This window comes from Nematolebias whitei, chromosome 16 (assembly GCF_014905685.2).
Source record: "Nematolebias whitei isolate Nwh7 chromosome 16, NemWhi1, whole genome shotgun sequence".
Taxonomy (NCBI): domain Eukaryota; kingdom Metazoa; phylum Chordata; class Actinopteri; order Cyprinodontiformes; family Rivulidae; genus Nematolebias; species Nematolebias whitei.
Window position 1 is genome coordinate 31,163,328 of NC_056513.1, and position 1,581 is coordinate 31,164,908.

Here is a 1,581-nt window from a genome sequence, read left to right on the forward strand (position 1 = left end):
GAATAAGTAAAAAAATTCAGAGTCATTTAAGATTATGTGTTTATTTTACATTACACTTAGTTAAAATTTGTTACATTTATACTGTCTTACAGTTACATCTGGCCCTTTGAGGGCAACCATTACGCTGATGTGGCCCTCGGTGGAAGTTTGACACCCAGTGATAAAGCAATATGACAGCTGAAGTTGGGGCTCTTTACAGAAAATGACTAAATGAAACATTGACTGAACATTTTGAAGACGTGAGGGCCCTGTTTTCAGGCCAAAAAAGGAATGTTATGTAAGAAAAATATTTTGAAGACCAGTTTTGTTAAGCAATAAAAAGTGTACTGAATAACTTAACTTAAGTTCAGATCTTAACTTACAATTCACGAGTCACACAAAAAATATAAAGACTATGAATTTCGTACTTTGGTACAGTGATATCTTCGTTTTCTATCGTAAGAGTAATGAGACTTTGGTCAGAGAAGCTCAGAAGAATCAGCTCAGTTTTCGTGTAGGACCTGAGGCGTGTCGCGTTCAATGACTCTGCAGAGGAAACTACTTCCTCCGAGCAGCAGGCGCCATTTTTGGTCTTTTCGCGGAATGACAGCATGCTGTTGTCGAACAGATAATAAGACCAAGATTTAGTGTGTTGTGACCTCCTTTTCAGTATTTACGCACAATGGGGCGAAAGAAGAAGAAGCAGATGAAACCATGGTGCTGGTATCCTTTTGCAAAATACGGTAAAATAAACGGAAAGAAGTTACTTTTTAAAAATCGAGGCCTATGCCGCGCGTGCTTCTCTTAGCATTATAAGCTAACGCTAGTCGAACGAGCGTGTTTGAATTTCATAAATGGTTAAAGTTTAGTCTTTTATAATATCTCATATAGGTGAAATGTTTCGTCGTCGAGTGTTTATATATATATATAATCACCTTGTTGTTTTTACTGTTTAGAAATATTTAAAGGAAACCTTTTACTTCCGACGTTAGCTAATCTGTTGTTAGCCACCGGTAGCTTCTAATCCAGGAACCGAACGTACTCCGGTGATCTGGTTTATCAGCTTTATCCAGCCATTATCTTTATCCGCATAATATCTGATAAACACGAGACAACATCCCTTAACTTTCTCCTGAAGGTACTGCAATCGAGACTTTGATGATGAGAAGATCCTCATTCAGCACCAGAAGGCAAAGCATTTTAAATGCCATATTTGCCACAAGAAATTATACACTGGGCCCGGTTTGGCTATCCACTGCATGCAGGTACGAAACTTTATTCCAGTGCAATAAAATTAGAAGATTATAGGCTAAATATGGTCAAGTCATGGTGCTTGTTGCTACAGATTGACCTGTGTCTCTTTGCTTGCGTTATAGGTACACAAAGAGACCATTGACAGTGTACCAAACGCAATTCCCGGCAGAACAGACATAGAACTGGAAATCTATGGTATGGAGGGAATCCCAGAGAAAGACATGCAGGAAAGGAGACGAACGTTAGAACAGAAGTCACAAGGTAAGTTCACTCATGTACATATAGAATAGAAATAGCCTTTATTGTCCCACGGATGGGAAATTCCAGTGTATTTATTTATATATATAT

At 38.3% G+C, this 1,581-nt stretch overlaps 1 protein-coding gene across 1 annotated transcript in view; it reads left to right on the plus strand.

Annotated features, from left to right (window-relative positions):
* Positions 1–554: 554 nt before the first annotated feature.
* LOC119422487 (BUB3-interacting and GLEBS motif-containing protein ZNF207-like) overlaps positions 555–1,581 on the plus strand; it is a 2,093-nt gene continuing 1,066 nt past the window's right edge. Inside the window, exons 1-3 of the mRNA XM_037689862.1 lie at positions 555–702; positions 1,118–1,244; positions 1,356–1,494. Coding sequence (XP_037545790.1) covers positions 662–702; positions 1,118–1,244; positions 1,356–1,494 — 307 coding nt within the window. The 5' untranslated portion in view covers positions 555–661. The remainder of the gene's footprint in view (positions 703–1,117; positions 1,245–1,355; positions 1,495–1,581) is intronic.